Here is an 18,754-nt window from a genome sequence, read left to right on the forward strand (position 1 = left end):
TGCTAAAACTTGTGCCTTTACAACAAGATCCTTTGCACCTAGAATAAAAAGGGACAAGGCAAGAACTGTCTTAATTTAAATATTAGAAATTGCATGACATATTTTAATCTATAGCAATTATACACCTAGTTTTGAAAATCAGTGACAAAATAATGCATTCAAAGAGAGAAACTATTCTCTGCCTAATGAAGAAAAAAATGAAATCAACTTTTTATTATTGTAAAATATCCTTGGTGTCAAGCTAGAAAAATATTCAGCTCAAGAAAGATTCCAGTAAGATTCTGAACTTGTTCCTCAAGATGTAACTTTGCTGTTTGCTTTTTAACTAAAACAGGTCAGAAGTGCACTAGCTGTTAGTGAAAGGAGATTACTATCACAAATGCTTCTGTAAACAGTCAGCTGAGACCAATATTTCACTTCTAGATAAGCTTAAAACAGCAGCATAGAGTTGTAGGTTGTTTGAGCATTAAAAATGCTCAAAATATTTTAGTGCTTGTGGAACAAAAAAAAAAGTGTTAACAAAAAGTTTGCTGCCTTTCCTTTTGACATCATTCTCAATTAAAAAGTAATTAGGGTTCACATTTGTATTAGTATGCTTAATCATGAAATATAGCAAAATAAAATCCCTACCGCCTGAATGAATCAAACTTAACTTTTAGTCAATCTCTTTCAACCCAACTCACTTCACAGGATTGATGCTGTGGGGAAAACAGCAGGAAGGAGTATTGGGTATGCCTTGAGTTATATATACAAAGATAGGATAAAAATATAATAATAAACAGTCACTATCAACACTTGAATGATAAAGAACCTCAGTCATAAAGTTTGTTATGCAGAGACAGCTTCTATCATAAAGCTGCACTACTTTTTAATGGCTTTTTAATTAAGTAATTTTTAATATTAATATTTTTAATTTTAGGTGTTTTAATAATTTTAATTAGGTTAATATAAAATTTTTAGTAGCATTTATCTGTTAATGCCAATTAATTCCAACCTGAAGACCTGTATTTTTGAAATTTACAGTAGCTTCTTCCTAACATCTACTAGAATAGCTAAACTATTCTAAGTTAACTTAGAATAGCTAAATTCATATGGATAGACTCTGGAATGGGGGTTAAAATAAACACATATGTTTAAAATGGCCCAAATCTCATGATTTTGGTATTTTCATTTGAAGAATGAAAATGGGGTGCTGCATGAACTTACAAATTGTACTGTATATATTCCCTTTAGTCATTTACCTATTTTTTTTGCAATGTTGTAAGCTTCCTCTGGTGTCTGTGCAACCAATCCATATGGAACAGAAATGCCAGCATCTTTCAGTAATTCCATACTCAGGTACTCGTGCAGTGATAAGTTCCTTCGTTGCTGAACTTGAAATACACGTCTATTAAATAAAACTGGATTTCCACCTATAACCTGTGGAAATTAGAACACAGCTTTCAACTGAACAAAAATTTAAATTGATCCTTTAGCATTATTCTTTCAAATAAGCAGCCTGACATTTGCAGAAGTATAACAAGTTGTATAACTATGAACTGGACCAAAAACCTCTGGCTCATAGAAATTAACAGGCTAGATGGAAGCTCTGTTTCCCCAAATATAACATTTCCAGTACTGAAGGATCCATATAAACAATATATGATTACAAACTATCATGTGATTAAATGCTTTTTAATCCAGGTCAGGTCCTGTGTTGGACTTTAATCTTTTGGTCTTTGAAATTTGGAAAAAAAAAATTCTGTTCCAGTTTTCACAATGCCTTTTACCACTTCCTATAGTTCTTTAGTTTCTTTGTACATAAATAATTTATATTGAATCTACTGGCTTGAATGGATTGCAGATACATATGAACTATCAATATATGAATTGAGGAGGCTTCTGACAAAGGCTAAAAGAGGAAATATGATCAATTTGCTTGTATTTTATGATTTTTGTAGATGAAAAATGTGTATGCCTTCCCCCCTCCCCCATATATTTCAGTGCTGTTTTGTTATGAATCTCTGTATGGACATGTGTATGTATATATATGATAACATACATACACATAGTAATTCTAATTAGTTTGATGTAATGAATAACATTTCATGTTTGTTGAAAAGGTAGTTACAAGACATTTCCACAAGACATTTCCACAAGACAAAACATTTCCCTTTCCAGATGTTCCTTTCGAAATGTATCAATTAGCAGATTAAAACATCCTAAAAGCTTTAAAATGAAGCTTCTGGGTGAGGTTCTAGGATGAACTGGGCACTCCGAAATAGTGGAGATGGTGTAGCAATAGTGAATGTTGCCCATTTTTGATTTCTGGTGGGCAAAAGTCTTTTTGCATAATGGAAAGAATGGGAAATTGCCCACTTGTGTCCTAGAAAGCTGCTCCTCTTGAGCAGACTGTAGGATGAAAGTCTTGTGGTCTTCTTTTGAGTAGAGCAACTGGGGATCAAAGGAAAAAGAGCTTGCTTGAATTCTCAATGTGTAGTTAAAAGACAGTAAGTTCAACTAGCCCTCACAAAAGAGGGCTATAGATATTGCCACAGTATTTTAAATTGGCTTTACATTGTATCTCACTGATTTGAATCAGGTTACCTTAGCTGCTTCATACAGTTGTTTCTATACCACAGGACCATTATTTGAAGTAGAATGACATTACAAAACCTTACTATTCGCCTCGTGAATTTTCCTCATTTCTTCTAATTGCTGTTTATGTCCCACCACAAGCCTGTGTAAACAAGGCATTACGAACTCTAGCTGACCAAATCATGGAGGCTGAAGACAAACACCCTGATTCACTGGCCATTGTTTTGGGAGATCTAAACAAGGCAAACTTAAGGAAAGAGCTACCAAAATACTTTCAGCATGTCAATTGTCCCACCAGAGGCAAGAATACTCTAGACCATTGCTACACAACACTAAAAGATGCTTATCGGTCTTTACCACGTGCAGCTGTAGGACACTCTGATCATTGCATGATTCACCTAGTACCTGCTTACAGGCAAAGACTTAAAGCCACAAAAACAATAATTAAATCAGTGAAGACCTGGACAGAAGAATCAAAATTAAAGCTACAGGCATGTTTTGACTGCACTGATTGGAATATTTTTAAAGATACCTCTGCAGACCTGGATGAACTCACAGATACTGTAACATCATATGTCAGCTTCTGTGAAGACCTATGTGTACCTACAAGGAACTTGTGAATATACAGTAACAACAAACCTTGGTTTACACCTAAACTTAAGCTGCTACGACATTCCAAAGAGGAAGCCTACAGAAAAGGTGATAAAATGCTGTACAATCAGGCCAGAAATGCACTAACAAGGGAGATCAGAGCAGCGAAAAGAAGCTACTCTGAAAAGCTAAAGAATCAGTTTTCAGCAAATGAACCAGCAAACATGTGGAAAACTCTTAAAAATATCACCGGCTATGGCAAACCTCCTTCCCAGGCTGAAGGTAATCAACAACTGGCAGATGACCTGAATGAGTTTTACTGCAGGTTTGAAAGGAAACTACAGCCACCTATCTCCACAACCCCCATCTCAGACACACCAACAACAGCCAAGCCTCCTACAACTGACCCCATTTCATTGGGTTCACAACCCCTAGTGATCACAGAAAAGGAAGTGCAGGACCTATTTCACAGACAAAAGCCAGGAAAAGCTCCAGGCCCAGACAAGATAACTCCTTCTTGCTTAAAAGTCTGTGCTGACCAATTGGCCCCCATCTTCACCCATATTTTCAATAAATCACTAGAGATGTGTTATGTTCCTTCTTGCTTCAAACGCTCTACCATCATCCCAGTGCCAAAGAAGCCCACCATCAAGGAACTGAATGACTACAGACCAGTTGCTTTAACATCTGTAGTCATGAAAACCTTTGAAAGGCTAGTGCTTTCCTACTTGAAAACCATCACGGATCCGCTGTTAGACTCCTTGCAATTTGCATACCGAGCAAATAGATCAACAGATGATGCTGTTAATATGGCTCTGCACTACATCCTACAACATCTTGAGTCTCCAAAGACCTATGCAAGGGTCCTTTTTGTAGACTTTAGTTCAGCATTCAATACCATCATTCCAGACATTCTTCTAACTAAGCTAAACCAGCTACAGGTACCGGAACAGACTTGTAAGTGGATCACAAGCTTCCTAACAAACAGGAAGCAGCAGGTGAAGCTAAGCAAGATCACATCAAATACCTGTACAATTAGCACAGGGCCCGCAAGGCTGTGTGCTCTCCCCACTTCTCTTCTCTCTGTATACCAATGACTGCATCTCCAATGATCCATCTGTTAAGCTACTGAAGTTCGCAGATGACACAACAGTGATTGGTCTCATTCGAGACAATGACGAATCTGCATATAGACGAGAGGTCGAACGACTAGCCTTGTGGTGCAACCAAAACAATCTGGAACTGAACACACTCAAAACCGTAGAAATGGTGGTAGACTTTAGGAGAAACCCTTCCATACTTCCACCTCTCACAATACTTGACAACACAGTATCAACAGTAGAAACCTTCAAATTTCTAGGTTCTATCATATCGCAAGATCTAAAATGGACAGCTAACATCAAAAACATCATTAAAAAAGGACAACAAAGAATGTTCTTTCTGTGCCAACTCAGTAAGCTCAAACTGCCCAAGGAGCTGCTGATCCAGTTCTACAGAGGAATTATTGAGTCTGTCATTTGCACCTCTATAACTGTCTGGTTCGGTTCTGCAACCCAACAAGAAAAACACAGACTTCAGAGGATAATTAGAACTGCAGAAAAAATAATTGCTACCAACCTGCCTTCCATTGAGGACCTGTATACTGCACGAATCAAGAAGAGGGCCGTGAAAATATTTACAGATCCCTCGCATCCTGGACATAAACTGTTTCAACTCCTACCCTCAAAACGACGCTATAGAGCACTGCACACCAGAACAACTAGACACAAGAACAGTTTTTCCCCGAAGGCCATCACTCTGCTAAACAAATAATTCCCTCAACACTGTCAGACTATTTACTGAATCTGCACTACTATTAATCGTCTCATAGTTCCCATCACCAATCTCTTTCCACTTATGACTGTATGACTATAACTTGTTGCTGGCAATCCTTATGATTTATATTGATATATTGACCATCAATTGTGTTGTAAATGTTGTACCTTGATGAATGCATCTTTTCTTTTATGTACACTGAGAGCATATGCACCAAGACAAATTCCTTGTGTGTCCAATCACACTTGGCCAATAAAATTCTATTCTGTTCTGTTCTGTTCTGTTCTGTTCTGTTCTGTTCTGTTCTGTTCTGTTCTATTCTATTCTATTCTATTCTATTCTATTCTATTCTATTCTATTCTATTCTATTCTATTCTATTCTATTCTATTCTATTCTCTCTGTCGGGGAAAACGGCCGTCAGGAATGGGTTAAATCTCCTCGTTGCTGATTGGACCGAGTCTTTAACTTGTTGCTGATAGCCCCCGCCTTCTCTTTCCTTCCAGCTTTTTCGACTCGGTTTTGCTAGGACCAGTCGTGTTTGGAATTGCCTCAGGCCTTTTCTTTTACATTGCTTGAGGTTTCCTAACTTGTTGCTTTTCTATTTTTTGCATTTTTACATTTTTTTTTCTATTTTTTTCCGATTTTTTCCTATTTTATTGGTTTTTCTCTGAATCCGGTGGAGGAGACGGGCTCCCAAGCCGCTGAAGACCGCCACGGCGGCTAGGCGGCTTACCGAACAGCTGGGAAGCACTAGCGGGCTTTTTTTTTTTTTTTCCCGCCGTGCTAAGGCCGCAGCAGCAGCAATTCGAGGCATCGGTTGGAGGAGCTCACGGGCAGGTCCCCGACGCTCTCTCTCTATCGGCGGCTCGATCTTTCCGCCCCGCTTCGCCGCAGAGATCGCTGCGCGGGATTGCCTCAGGGAGCCCTGCTAAGCCGCGCCAGAAGCCACGAGGTGAGCGGCCGCCCTGCCCATCGATAGAAAGTTCTTTTCGGGGCTAAGGAAGCTTGGATGAGCCTAGCCAGCGGCTATTGGGGCCAGAAGTAGAGCGGCCATATTTCAAGCGGCAAAATAATAATAATAATAATAAAAAAAAAAATAAAAAAAAAAGGGTCACTTTATAATTAGCCGCTTGACTGCCAGCGATCAAGATCCAAGCTGGGCATTGTTCGGCAGCCTCCTCAAAGAGCCGGTGGATTCAACAAGAAACTGTGAGTAGGCCGTAGAGGCCGTAAATTGGCGGGAAAAAAAAAATTGCAACATGGCGGACGCCAGTATTAATCAGCCTGATTTAACGGTCTCACCTCCTCATTATTTAAGTCAGGAAGATCCTGGGGAAGGTCCTTCTTCAGCCCCTCAAGTTTCCCCTTCTAGGGGGCGGAAAGTAACCAGGGCCAAAGCAAAAAAGGGGGTGAGGGCGGAAGAAAGGCGCCACAAGGCCCTTGAAAGGGTTTTTTCCAGGGCCTCCAAGAGGGCCCACAGGTCCCCTTCGCCTATTGATAAGGGGAAGCAGATCAGGACTGACATTCCTAACCCCCCTAGCCCAGAATGTGGCGCCCAGACCATGCAGGGATCTGGGGCCTGGTCACCGGATAGGACATCACAGTTGTCCATTATGCAGACGGGGACTGCCCCTTTATTTCGTACCCTGTCGGAGATGGAATTTCAGGATATTCCTAGTTCCATTCCAGGCCAGGCGGTGGTTGTGTCTCAGGGGACTGGGACATCTGCTCTACAACCTGAGACTAGTTTTCCCAGAGCTCCAGTGCTTCAGTTACCTGACTCCATTGGGTTGATGATCCAACAGGCGGTACGCCAGGAGTTAGCTAAATCCCGAAATAAGGAGAGACAGAGTAGGTCTACAAGTTCTGCATCAGCCATGTTTAGGCCTCATAGGGAAGAATCCTCGGAGGAGGGCAGTCAATCTTCAATATCTGGAGAGGAAGATGCTGGAGAAGCCTTGTCAGAGGACGAAGGCCTGGGGCCAGAACAACCCTCATTTGTGGGACTCTTTAAGCCGCAGTTGTTTCGTTCCCTTCTGTTTAAAGCATTGGCTACCACAGGGCTGGGCTCTGCTCAGGCTCCTTTGACGGATTCCCAGGTTTTACCTAGTACTTCATCTAGTCTCTTTGTGGAACCCATGGTGGTGGCAGAAGCCATTCCGCGCCAAAGATGTTTGTGGGCGTGGTCCAGCGGCAGTGGTCTTATCCAGGTTCGGGCCCTCTCCCCAGTGCCACAGACAAAAAGTTCTTTAACTGCGCTCCTGATCTAGAAAACATTCTACAGGTGCCCACAGTGGATGCTCCCGTAGTCGCCCTCACGACGACCTCTCACGTGACGGGTCCTGAGAATGAGGCTCTTCGCCCGGAAGACAAAAGGGCAGACCAATCCCTAGTCAAATCCCACCAAGCCTCGGCCTGGGCTATCAGATCTTCAATGGCATCTTCATTTTTTAATAGAGCTTCCATTATGTGGCTTAGACAGCTTCAGGGTCGTTTATCATCATCTGACGTGAGGGCCCACCAGGACCTTAACAAGGTTATTGCAGCTTTAGAGTTTTCGGCTGATTCGACGCTTAACGCTGCTAGATTTTCAGCCAAAGCTATTGGGTCTACGGTCACATCCCGCCGACTCTTATGGTTGCGCCACTGGAAGGCAGACACTAGAAACAAGTGGCGGCTGGCATCTTCCGCATACGCAGGGTCGAAGTTATTCGGAGCCTCCCTGGACCCAATCCTGGTGGAAACTAAAGACAAGAAAAAGGTGTTACCGTCTTTGTCGCGCAGAGGCGAGCTGCGACAACAACCCTATTTTCGTCCCTCGACTGCCTCTTCTTCTTCCTTTCGTAACCAGGAATTCGGAGGATCACGACGGCAAAGATATTCACCGTTCAGAGGAAACTCCCAACGGGCAGACCAGGTTAGAACAGGGTCCAAATTCTCCTCCCGTAAACCATTCCGGGGAGGGCGAGATAAACCTTTTAGCCATTTCAAATAATTCCTTACCAGTTTTACCCATTGGAGGCAGACTAGCTTATTTCTATTCCCAATGGGAGTCGTCCACTTCAGATCGATGGGTCCTAGAGACCATCAGACATGGTCTAGCATTAGAGTTCCTCTCCACCCCCCCGACGGTCTTCTTACAGTGTCCCGTTTCTAACCGCTCTTCCTCCGTTTCCCTGGTGGAGTCTGCGGTCAAGCATCTTCTATCTATCCGGGCCATCCAACAGGTCCCTGTTGATCAGCATAAACAGGGTTTCTATTCTAGACTTTTCGTAAGCAAACCGTCCGGGGATGGAGAGCCATTCTTGACCTTAAGGCCCTGAACAAATATATTGTTTACCATCGTTTCAAAATGCACTCATTCGTTCCATCTTAGAGTGCATTCGACAGGGGATTACATGGCTTCCATTGATTTAACAGAGGCTTATCTGCATATCCCAATTAGAAGAGATCACCGTAAGTTTCTCGGTTTTGTTTTAAAGGCTCTCATTTTCAATATAGAGCTTTACCCTTTGGGTTGTCTTCGCCCCAGGGTTTTCACTAAGGTTATGGCGGTGTTAATGGCCCATATTCGGGATTCCTGTCCGCTTCAGGCCTACCTAGACGATATTCTCATTTTATCGACTTCTCAAGATAGGGCATACAGGGATAACTCCTTGACCACAGACATATTACAATTACATGGGTTCTCGATTAACTGGGAGAAGAGCCATCTGGTCCCTTCCAACTCCATTGTCCACTTGGGGGCACGAATTGATTCACGTAGGTCGATGGTTTTTCTGTCGGCAGATCGCCAGACTAGTTTAGCTGAGTTAGCTGGTATTTCCAGAATGTCACGGTCCGTTCCCTTGGACCAACTTTCCAAACTCTTAGGGAAAATGGTATCATCATACGGTATTATTCCATGGTCTCGCCTCCATAGTCGGCCTCTGCAGTGGTTCCTCCTGCCACATCAAAGGAATCGGCGCAGTTCATCAAGGCTTCGGGTGACTCTTCCAAGGGAGGTACTCGGTTCTCTGGATTGGTGGAATCCACAGACGGTAGCCAGAGGCTCAGGATTCAGGGAGCCAGCGAGGGTCATCATCACCACAGACGCCAGTCTTTCGGGATGGGGAGCCCATCTCGATCAACATCTAGCACAGGGCAAGTGGTCTCTCCCGGAAATCCGCAATGGTATCAACTTTCTGGAGCTGCGCGCCATCCGCCTGGCTCTTCTAGCTTTCGAGGATCTCATCAGGGACAGACATGTCCTTGTCCTCACGGACAACGTGACGGCGAAGGCGCATATAAACAGGTGGGGTGGCACTCGTTCTCGCAGACTGATGAAGGAGACGCTCTCCCTCGGTCATTGGGCCGAATCCCACCTACGGTCATTGAAGGCGGAACACATTGCGGGGACGGACAATTGCAAGGCGGACTCCCTCAGTCGTCAGACTATCGATCATTCAGAATGGTCGTTGTCCCCAGCGAATTTCCGAGAGTTATCAACCCGATTCGGGCTTCCCCTGGTGGACTTATTCGCCTCCCAGAACAACAAGCAGGTCCCTCGGTTCTTTTCAAGGTTCCGTTCACGGGGGGCGGAGTCAGTGGACGCCCTACGCAGCAGGTGGCCCCCGGGCCTCCTATATGCCTTTCCGCCGATCCCACTGATCCCAAGAGTGATAAGGAAGCTCCTCGAGGAGAAGGCAGAATTGATATTGGTCGCCCCCTTCTGGCCCAGGAGACCCTGGTTTGCAGACCTGATGAACCTCTCAATCCAAGACCCGTGGAGGATCCCGGACAGCCAAGTGTGTCTTCACCAGGGACCAGTGTTGCACCCCGATCCACAATGGTTTCGTCTAGCCGTGTGGAGATTGAGCGGGGCATCCTAACTAAGGCGAAGGTCCCAAGTCAAGCCATCCCGACCATGCTGGCCTCGCGCCGTGACTCTACAAAGAGGATTTACGAGGCCACGTGGCGCACCTTTGATGGGTGGTGCTCATCTCAGGGATAGTAGCATCTCGGCTTCCGTCTTGAACATCCTGGCTTTCCTACAGCGAGGTCTCGACTCTGGGTTGGCGACCAATACACTCAAAAGGCAGGTGGCGGCTCTTTCCTCGGTGTTGAGATGCGGTTCACTTATTCCCTATCAAAAGAGCCTCACATTCAACAGTTCCTCAGGGGGCTAATATCAACCCTCCGGTGGTACACCGTTTTCCAACATGGCGATTGAACGCAGTACTCAATGCTCTGACCAAGACGCCATTTGAACCACTTAGGACTCGCCTCTTCGGTTTATGTCGTTTAAGGTAGCATTTCTTATTGCCATTACCTCAGCCCGCAGAATATCAGAACTATCAGCCCTGTCTGTCCGTCAGGATCTGTGCAAGTTCTTCAGCGATAGAGTAGTTCTACGACTGGACTCTACATTTCTTCCTAAGGTTAACAGTCAATTCCATAGGGCTCAGGAGATAGTTCTGCCGGATTTCTGTCCCAATCCCAAGCACCACTTGGAAAAGTTTGGCACACCCTTGATGTAAGGAGGCGTTGAAAATCTACATTGATCGAACAGCGTCGTTCCAAGACGGAGGCCCTTTTTGTGTCGTTCCAACCACTTTCTCTGGGTCAGAAGGTGACCAAATCGGTTCTGGCACGGTGGATCAGGGCAACGATTGCCACAGCATATGAGAACTTGTCTCTTCCGGTACCGCGCAATATTACGGCTCATTCGACCAGGAGCGCAGCCTCTTCGGCCGCTTGGGGTGCCCAGGCGTCAATTGACGAGATCTGCAGAGCAGCGACGTGGTCCACCCGCCTTCGCTCGCTCGACACTACCGTGTGGACTCCTTTGCGTCGGCCGACGCGGCGCTTGGCAGACGAGTCCTGCAAACGGTCCTCTCTCAACAACAATGACAGGCCGCCATCATCCTCCCGGTAGGACATTGAGCTTGGTATGTCCCATTCCTGACGGCCGCTTTTCCCGACAGAGAGAAGGGAACGTTGTCTTACCTGAACGTCCCTTCTTAGAGAGGGGAAAACGGCCGTCAGCCCCACCCAAGGCGACTGTCTAAGCGGGCTTCGGGGCGGGAGGGCACTAATTCTTTTTCATTTCAGTACTACACGATGGCCTACACTTGAATCCTCGCCGAAAAAGCTGGAAGGAAAGAGAAGGCGGGGGCTATGAGCAACAAGTTAAAGACTCGGTCCAATCAGCAACGAGGAGATTTAACCCATTCCTGACGGCCGTTTTCCCCTCTCTAAGAAGGGACGTTCAGGTAAGACAACGTTCCCTTCTATTCTATTCTATTCTATTCTATTCTATTCTATTCTACATGCACCAAAGAGTAACTGCAATAACATCACTCCCTTTGCTCTTTTATCAACCAGAGCACTGACATAATTACTGATTAGGCAATTATTAACATCTTTAAGATCTCCTAAAATCCCACTGTATGCCATTCTAACTATCCCCAGAGAAGTCAGATTTAATTCAGTTTAATTCAGATGGTTATGGATCTATGGCAATTTGCTGACAAAATTTTAAAAAGCTTACGGAACCATTTGAAATATCTACTGTAAAGAAATAGATATACTGAAATACTAGAATTAGTAGAAACTTGTTAATTGTTTCCTGTATATATGATATGTCTTTGTATACCTGCATGCTATAAATATTCGTTTCCTGTGACACTGACATATATATTATGCCCTTTGTACACAAACATGCCACATTGACTAACTTCCTGGACTGTTTTGGGGGTCTGTTGTGAAGTATCTGGCATTTGTCACACTATATGTTCCACCTTTTGATCAGAGCCTTATCTCTCCCCCTCCTGTCTAAGAACTATCTCACCTTTGATCTTTTGAGTTCCCTCCACTCCTGGGGGCTAAATAGCCAAGTGTGAACACAATGATGATGATCAGGAAGAGATAACGCTGATGATGCTCATTAAGAGGGTCTACCCTGTTGGGGGGGGGGATATGCAAACCAAATTCCAGGAAATACATAAATCAAAGATGCCAGAATTGGAGGTTTATGACTTTCCTAAACAATATAAAAGGGGTTCACATTCCCCCTTGTTTGCAGTTGTTACCTGCATGTATTTTATATGTGTTTAGAACAACTAAGCTTGATCAAGATTATATGCTATTTTACTCAAGCCTCTGTTTAAGTTTCTCGTTTGGCATTTATGAGCCTAAACATATTATTATTGGACCTTACACTACTATAAGTTGACTTAATTTCCTAGGATGCCTAGCTAAGATGGCAAAGTGACTAAATACAGAAACTGCCCGAACATCTAGGAACCAAGATTGAGATGGCTTTCTTAATGGCAGAGATTCCCAAAACTGGAGAGTTAAGACTAAAAGAAACTTCCCATTGAACATCCACAGTAGACCCTTTCTAGAAGTATCAAAAGATGAAGTATTTAATAGGTAAGTATCAGTCCTAGCCAAAGAAAGCTATAACATAATCCAGCCAAAGTTCAGTTCTTTATTTTCTTCCAACTTGTAAACAGATCCTTGCCAAACTAAACTTAATCAATAGGAGATTCTAGGAAGTGGCTATCCTAAATCTCTTCCTCTTCTCATGATCCAGGTTGGGATTGTGCCATGTCTTATTTTACCTCCCCCCCACCCCCCACCCCGCTTTCCTTCCTGGGAACCTGCTGTGTTACTGTAAGATCCATCACTGTAAGATTTTAAAGGTTACCACCTTTAAAGCGCTCCATGGCTTAGGACCGGGCTACTTACGGGACCGTCTACTGCCGGCCTCTATCTCCCATCGTCCGGTGCGTTCCCACAGAGAGGGACTCCTCAGGGTGCCGTCAGCCAAACAGTGTCGACTGGTGGCCCCCAGGGGGAGGGCCTTCTCTGTGGGGGCTCCGACCCTGTGGAACGAGCTTCCCCTTGGGCTTCGACAATTGCCTGACCTTAGGACCTTTCGCCGCGAACTTAAAACCTATTTATTTCGTATGGCTGGACTAGCTTGATTTTACTTTTAAATTTTAATTGAATTTGATGGGTTTTTAAATTTTTGTAATTTTATGGGGTGTATTGTTATTTTAAATTTTTTGGCAAATTTAAATCAGTTTTTTAAGGGTTGTTTTAACTATTGTGTATGTTTGTATTTTATTTGCCTGTTCACCGCCCTGAGTCCTTCGGGAGAAGGGCGGTATACAAATTAAAACATCATCATCATCATCATCATCATCATCATCATCATCATCATCATCATCATCATCATCATTATTATTATTATTATTATTATTAAGCCAAAACACAGTTTGAATATAGTAGAGAAATTACATTAACTATCTGCCTCACTGCAACATCCACTGATAAATTGTATCACTAATTTGCAATACCATTACAGGTAATTCTTGATTTATGACCACAATTTGGATTGGAATCTTGGTCCTTGAGTGGCCATTAAATGAGACACTCATGTGACACTCAGCAACTGCAATCCTTGTATCCTTGGCTGTGTTAACCAATCTCCCAGGCTATTAAATGGATGGAGCAAAACCCAAGAAAAGCAGAAATCCTCCTGGCAGCAGCCTATTTGGTCTCCAATATTCCTGCAGCCCAGCTCCCTTCCAGTCACAGAGGGGAAATCCTTCATGAAGCTGCAGGAGTGGAACTGAAATCTTTGAGATTTCAATTCTGTTTTGGCAGCCTGCTGAAGAATTTCCCCTTGCCTCCATGCACATCTGGCCACTGTAAAACATTACTCTGTCACTCTCCCCTGTATGGTGACATGTCCACATTTTGGGAAGCCAGCAGGGAAGGTTACAAGTGGAGGAGACTTGTAACAATTTTCCCCCATAGCCTTCTGCAGAAATAGAAGTGCCTAACGCCACCCCTTCAGTACATTGAAAAAGCCCCTAATGATGCTCTCTAGATGATAAAAGAAAGGGGAAAGGAAAACACATCCAGCAGATAATGGGAAGTTAGAAGCCAGTCAGGAAACAAATTGTTTAGCAGATTAGAGATGCATTGATTCTCCACATTATTCCCCACATTATTACCCCATCTCACTGAAGTATAAACTCTTATGTCATCACCCCAGTGTCAACTTGTGTAGCAATCTTCATTTATTCTGTTTTTTTAAACAATTCAAAAGCAGGGATTCTTTTCAATTAAAATATAAGCACTTCAATACAACCACATTTAAAAATGATTACTTAAAGAAAATCTCTGAGAGCAAACCACCATTTCTTAATTTTCTGTGTCTATTTTATAACAATATTGTTCAAAAAGAGTCTGTTTGGTGTAGTGATTAAGGCATCAGGACTAGAAACAAGGAGAGTGAATGTTCTAGTCTCACTTTAGGATGAAGGCAGTTGGGCGGCCTTGGGCCAGCCCTTCTCTCTCAGCTCTAGGAAGAAGGCAAGGACAAGCCACTTCTGAAATCTTGCCAAGAAAACTAAGGTTGTCTGGCTAGTAGTTGCTAGGAGACAAAACTGATCTGAAGGAACTCTTCTCTCAATACTATCCAAACAAAAACACTCAGCAACTGCATATAGACAAAGGTCAGGATAAAGACACATATATACCTTAAATCTCAAATGCCTATGGCTCAAATTAACTAAGCAAAGCAAATGCCATAATGGACGGCATTCTTGATATAAATTCTGTAAACGAATTCCTAGTGTATGCTGCACCCTCAAGATAGCATAAGACTAAGATTAGTTGATAAGGAGCATCAAGTTATAGCACAAGTATTATATCCAATAGCCAGATTCTATAGAGAGTTTTGTTCGTCAGAGTAATATGCTTAATCTGTTTTGGTAGCAAAATGACAGCTCCTTTAGAACAAATATTTTTAAATTGTAATAGCAAAGATCGCATGCTGCAATAATCAAATCTAAAAGTAATTCAGAGCAATCTGTGTCCAGGAACAACTGTAACCGGAAACAGTCACTCTTTGTCCTGGAAGCCATTCGTGGCTTGGTGTAAGAAAAGAGGACTCTCTCTCTCTCCTGGAAGCAATGATGGCAATGGTATAAGCATACCTCCAGGTTATATAACTGCTTTCTCTTGTCCAAAATAGGCAAATTCCCAAACTAGACAACTATGTTGCTTATTGGGATATAACCTCAACATACTGGATTTCAACTAGCCTACCACTTTCTCCAGTTATTAATCCATAGCACAGTTTATCATAATATTAAAAAAGAGAATATGAGATATTTAGAATAGTTTTAATGTCACTCCATTTCTTCTGATAATTGCTCCTGAAAGCTGCATAAAGATTTCAAACAGCATTTATAACAGTATAGAATCCATAAAAACTTGACTTTCACATGACCATGGTATAACCACCCAATGGTCCCCTTATGACCACAGCTTCATAAATGGAATGGGACCACTGTAAAAAAAACACCCCAATTTCCAATGCAAAAAGCTGGTCTAGAATAATATTATGGTTAACAGAATCAAAAACCACTGAGAGGTCAAGAAAAACCAACTAGGTTGCATTCCTTATACTTCTCTTCCTATACAGCTTATCCAATAGGTTTCACAACCAAGACTTGAAACCAGATCAAAAGAGAACTAGATAATCTTCTTCCAAGAGCATCTGCAGTTATGTAGCTATCACCTTCTAAATTCCCTTCACATAAAGGAGATATTAACAGATTAATTACTGTTAGGATCCAAAGAAACCAGAGTTATTTTTTTGATTTATACCGCACTTATATTCAGCAACTTTTCATTCTTCAAGGATGAAGTTACCTCTCTTTCAACCTGTTCACTAATCCTCCAAAACTTGATTAACTCAGCCGTGATGTGTAGGAGTTGAGTTGAGATACAGTCTAGCACAAGTTTCTTGTCCATATTCTCAGGTCAAAAGAACTGATAATTCAACATAACCAGAGAAGTCCAAATCTTAGATGTGCGTAAAAGTATGTTCTAGCCTCTTTTGATTATTTTTGTGCCATTTCTGCTGTCTGTGCTTCAGCCATCCTCCATCCTACCTCATTTTCTGTAAATCCTTTGGGAACAAGTGACGTTCCAGCATCTAAAGAATTACCCACAATCTCAATGGCTATATTTGTATCACATATCACACATTTATTTAGAAACACTAGGTTTTACTGAGTTAATTTCAACATACTGAAAAAAGCTACAAACTCTCAAAGTCTAACAATTGGGAATATTCAGTCATTAAAATGTGGCATGTATGCAAAATGAATGCACCTGAGTCTCTACAGCGTGCACTGTTTATTTTTCGCAATCAAGTAAAAGTTTTGTTGATTGTAAGCTTACTAAAGCCTTGAAAGAGTCTAGAATGTGAGATGTGAAAAACACTAACCTTTATCCTATTTGAAAGAGAAATAATTATACAAGAAAGCAGAATATGCGTAGATTCCATTTGGACTACTATAACAAGAAAATGAGAAGTACAAAATGTAACTCCACTATGTGCTGTGGTAACTTTAAATTGAAACAATTAATGTTAGGGCAATGACAACTGCTTGAAGATACTGCATCCCCTATGAGGAAGAAGGGGTGGTTCAGAATTTTTTAAAGAAATACTCTTATCGGTTGGGTTGTGAAAAACTTATGTTAAATAAAAATAAGGAAAATAAGGAAAGGCAAAGTCAATGAAATCGCCACCAGCATCCTTTGGATATTTGAGTCCAGGTTGGCACTGAGACTTAATAATCACTCTCTGATAAATTATAATATCATGAATCATAAATTAACTAAGCAGATTTTAACCTAATGTATTGTGTAAACTTAATTGTTTTAGTTTACAATTCATGTGTTGTACAAATCCAAAAAATCAGATTAACAGAGAAAAACAGTTATGATTAAACATGAGTATGTTTGGTGAACATATACTACAATTTGCAAAGGGAGAAAAGCAGGTTAAGCTTTTCCTTAAAAATATTATCTATTATATATATATTTGTAATTAATACTATTTTCTACAGTCAGGATCCTTTTCAAACTAGAATCTGTCTTCTAAATTATTAACTACACTTTATAGTCTGATGTCATCTATATGTCTGATAAACAAACCTTTACATTATAAATCAACAACCTGCATCAATGATGCCAACCCTTTTTAAAGTGCAGAACAGCCATTCAATAATGTATAATCAGTTGGCTGACAGTAAAAGGTTGGTTTCCACTCGAAATTGAATTGCCTCATTGCTGTTCCTTCTTCCCAAAGACTCTGTCCCACATGTATTGTCCTGAGCTGAATCATTGAGAGGGAGAGAGAATTAGGCTTATCTTTGGCCTTTCAAAGACTTCAATTTTTTCCATTTTTTTCCTAGTAAAAAACATGCAAGCAATTAGAGCTGAGCAATTAGAGCTAAGTGGAAGCAAGTAAAGATGATGGGACAGTTTTCAACATGACAGCTGAAATCATGAACTGATCTATTCTCTTGGACTGGCAATTTATAAAAAGTTGAACAGAACAGAGCTTAAGGACAGATCCCAAGGATATTCAAGGACACCCTTGTTCAAGCTGACAGCAATGAGAATACATTAAGCATGATTTTCCCCCCCTTTCTTCTTTCTGGAAAACCCCTTCTCTTTCAAAAGGCGCATTTTCTTTCATCTACATAGCCATCTATTCTAAGTGCTCATATATAAGAAACATAGAACCTTCCTAAAGTGATTTCAAACCTTTATTAGGCTAGTTTTAAAGGGTACAGTTCATCTCTAGTAACTTGTTTTGCATTATTTCTCTGAGAACAGTTAAGTAAATTGAATGTACATTCATTCTCTAAATTAAAGGTTTAGATAGCAAATATCATTCAAGTATTTTTCATGGATATTTATTATAATGCATGTATTAAATTTGCATCTTTCGTTCCCTCCTGGAGGTCAAATAGGATGCAGAAAATTATTCTCATCTGCATTGTCCCCACAACAGTCTTGTGGGACGGGTTAAGCTGAGGGATAATGACTGGCCCCAAAGCTTTTACTGTGCTTCAATGGCTGGATGTGAATCTGGTTCTTCCCAGTTCTTGTTCAACAGGTTAGCAAATACTTTGTAAATATTTTCCCCTTACAAGCGATCATAAACTGCTGCACATAGTATAAACTGCCATATTTTCAGCATTATCAGATATAAATCTGCAACTCGGAAATAAGAAAAAAGGAGTATTTTTTTTCCAAATGGAGATAAGCCATTAAACTAGTCTAATAAAGATCAGGCAAAAAACAATATAGAAACATTTCCTTGGTAATGTAGCTAATGACAATGTGCAAGCCATGCATATGAAGAAACTTTTAGCATATGGAAAGGACAAGCAGAAAATTGAAGATACTTGATTACATGCAGGAAATTATTTGTTGGGGAAGTTTTATTGTTGGGAATACTTTATTCAATTTGTACATCTAAATTTATGATCTGTCAGAGACTGCAAAAATGTACTTTTTCTTGCCTTTGTTTTGTATGAGTTGCTGCTTTGGTTCTGTAAGCATTCTATTTTTTAAACTTGGTAATTACAATAACTTCTAATTTTGCATAGTAGAATAGTATGTACTGTTACTGAAATTTTAAAATATTTTTGCATATTCAAATTACTTATTTAAAAAATTACATGGCTATCTATTTTATAAATGATAAACCTAGGCAATTCAAAATAGTAATCTAAACTCACAAAATCCCCAAAGAACTATACTTCCCATGTCAGCATCACAAATTTCCACCTACATTTGCTGGGTTCGTTTCCATCTCAGTCTAATCAAGTGAACAGCTAGATCTTCACAACCCTTGAGAAGGCTAATAGAGGAGGCTCTTTGAATCTTAGTGGGGGAGTG

At 41.4% G+C, this 18,754-nt stretch overlaps 1 protein-coding gene across 1 annotated transcript in view; it reads right to left on the reverse strand.

Moving 5' to 3' along the window:
• Positions 1-18,754, reverse strand: part of SUCLA2 (succinate-CoA ligase ADP-forming subunit beta) — a 33,307-nt gene that overhangs the window by 12,470 nt on the left and 2,083 nt on the right. The window contains exons 2-3 of the mRNA XM_058184073.1: positions 1,242-1,419; positions 1-38 (exon numbers count right to left, since the gene is read on the reverse strand). The exon at positions 1-38 is cut by the window's left edge and continues 62 nt beyond it. Of these exons, the coding sequence (XP_058040056.1) occupies positions 1-38; positions 1,242-1,419 (216 nt within the window). The remainder of the gene's footprint in view (positions 39-1,241; positions 1,420-18,754) is intronic.

The sequence above is a fragment of the Ahaetulla prasina genome, chromosome 1, assembly GCF_028640845.1.
Source record: "Ahaetulla prasina isolate Xishuangbanna chromosome 1, ASM2864084v1, whole genome shotgun sequence".
NCBI classification, from domain to species: Eukaryota; Metazoa; Chordata; class Lepidosauria; order Squamata; family Colubridae; genus Ahaetulla; species Ahaetulla prasina.